Source organism: Chaetura pelagica, unplaced genomic scaffold (assembly GCF_000747805.2).
Source record: "Chaetura pelagica isolate M959 unplaced genomic scaffold, ChaPel_1.0 scaffold405, whole genome shotgun sequence".
NCBI classification, from domain to species: Eukaryota; Metazoa; Chordata; class Aves; order Apodiformes; family Apodidae; genus Chaetura; species Chaetura pelagica.
Genome location: NW_009953489.1, coordinates 2,001,671 through 2,003,786, shown reverse-complemented (window position 1 = coordinate 2,003,786; position 2,116 = coordinate 2,001,671). Strand labels below are relative to the sequence as shown.

The following is a 2,116-nucleotide window of genomic DNA, read 5'->3' as shown; positions in this document are numbered from 1 at the left end:
ACCCAGCAAAAGCCACAGAACCCTTGCTAGAAGACAGGTTTTAGGTTAAACCCATAGAGATGGAGTCCCTTGGAAAAAATGTACAATTATCAGTTGCAAGATAGTAATGACTTGTTTGTTCTCCCAGTTTCGTTGATCCAAGTGGCAGTGTTCTCAGCAAGTACGTGAATAGACTCACAGCAGTTTTTGAATGACTGGAGCAGCAGTCACAGGCTCACCTGGGACAAGCCTGGTAGTCACAGCACAGCAACTGGTGCCACTGGTGCTGTGAGAGTCCCCAGAGCTGTATGACTGCAGAGACCACTGTGCAAAAATGGCAAATATATATCTTTTTTTAGTTACTATGATGTGTGAGCATGTTTAAATAAGTCTACTCAGCCATCTAACAGTTTGGGGTTCTTTAATCATTACAGTTCTACTCAACACATAATAGATAATTTACATTTGCAACCAACCCATCTTTGAGGTGCAGCCCAGCCCGCCCGCTTCACCAGGACCAGAAGAAGAGTCTGCTGCCAAAGGGAGAAGGTTTCAGCTCCCCCTCAATGGGTGGATTTGGCTCTGGTCTAGGTCTAGAGTGATAGGCATTCTCAGGCAAAGGTCGGTCTGTCTTCACTTTGGTGACCTGGGAAGGAAAAAAGAAGAAATTATACAACTTCTCACAGCTTTGAGCAGAAAAAACTACACTGAGTGAGAACTTTAAGGGAGAACTACCAAGAAGTAGCAAACAACACTAAGGACACATTGTTGATCTAGTGAGACCTCCTGTCCCCAGGGTACTTCTAAAAACAGGGGGGGAGGGACATCCCACTTGTAACTACAGAGTAGTTCTACACATGAGTGTCACTCCTGAATGAAAAGTCTCAGCCCCTGGAAAACCAAAAAGCAAGAGTGTCATTGCCTAAGAAAACTGCAAGTCTTCTAGGAAAGCAACCCTGGAGAACTCAGAGTCTTGACCTCTATTAAGTCCACAAGCTTCCAGTGCTGAGATCATGAACTGCCTTCTGACCGGGAGAAGAGTTTGAGACTTGGTCTGGACAAAACGTCCAGAGGAGAGATGAAACTGGCTATCTGACCAACGAGACATGAAGTTACCTTGGAGAGCTGTCCCAGATCAGGCCTCACCCAGCCCAGCTTCTCCAGCACGCAGCTGTCAAACAGGGCCTGCTGCTTGCGGCAGCGGCGCAGCTCCTGCAGCCCCGAGTAGTCGATGCACGTCCAGTACTGGGTGAAGGGCTCCGCGCAGTGCGTCCTGATCTTCCTGTCAGAGCACCAGACCAGCTGAAAGCGTTACCAGCTTCGTGCTTTCCTCCCTTACTCACTCAAGCCTCAACTGGTTTCTGTAGGTGTAAGCTCTCGGCAGCGTGTGAAGCCTTCAGAGCAGCCGTCACCTGAAGCGCCGTTAAACAAACGTGGCACCAGGTTTGCCCTGTGGCAGCCACGGGGCAGGGCAGCAATAACTCAACCAGCACATGGCAGGAACCCCTGCTGGGTAGGTGCACACAGCTCCCCCATACCAGACCCTGCTTTTGCTAACCTGCTCGCTGCACAACATACAGTGCTCTAATGCTTCCAAACTAATGTGATGTCTTAAGCTCAAGAGGACAAGCTTAGAACAGGGGTCTCTGATTACCAGCTGCTGTACTGGAAGAGGGCACTGAGCTAATTAATCCAGGCCTTTTCCTGGCAACTTAAAAACACAATTCTGGCACACGCCTCGGATCTATTTTTGGTGAGAAGCAAATGTATCTACCCAAGCTTTCCCAAGCGCTCACCTGTGAAGCAGAGGACAGACAATGCAGAGCTTGGGTGGGTTTCCAAGGTGTGGCAACCCAAGTGCAGGGAGCAGCCAGCCCTCCTGCCCCCTGCACTGCTGCCCTAGCCAGCCCTGAGCCGCCTCCCGGAGCAGAGGCCACGGCGTGCCAAGTGAAAGGACCAAGTATAAATGAACAACCAGAAGGGCATGGCCTCCGTACGGCCAGGAGTTTAAAAAGCAGCAATAAAGATTCTGAAAGCCGTGGGTGTAGCAGCGTTTTTAAATAAACCGAGTGACTGCCAGCGCTGGGAAAACCCGGGCGGGACGAGGCCGCAGGGCGGGAGGCCCCCCGAGCACCTT

At 50.7% G+C, this 2,116-nt stretch overlaps 2 protein-coding genes across 2 annotated transcripts in view; one reads left to right on the top strand and one right to left on the bottom strand.

The window, feature by feature from the left end:
- Positions 1-487: 487 nt before the first annotated feature.
- NDUFA8 (NADH dehydrogenase (ubiquinone) 1 alpha subcomplex, 8, 19kDa) overlaps positions 488-2,116 on the bottom strand; it is a 7,971-nt gene continuing 6,342 nt past the window's right edge. Inside the window, exons 2-3 of the mRNA XM_009998937.1 lie at positions 1,096-1,257; positions 488-625 (exon numbers count right to left, since the gene is read on the bottom strand). Of these exons, the coding sequence (XP_009997239.1) occupies positions 488-625; positions 1,096-1,257 (300 nt within the window). The remainder of the gene's footprint in view (positions 626-1,095; positions 1,258-2,116) is intronic.
- The window catches only part of MORN5 (MORN repeat containing 5), a 2,198-nt gene continuing 2,045 nt past the window's right edge, over positions 1,964-2,116 (top strand). Inside the window, exon 1 of the mRNA XM_009998917.1 lies at positions 1,964-1,972. Within this exon, the coding sequence (XP_009997219.1) occupies positions 1,964-1,972 (9 nt within the window). The remainder of the gene's footprint in view (positions 1,973-2,116) is intronic.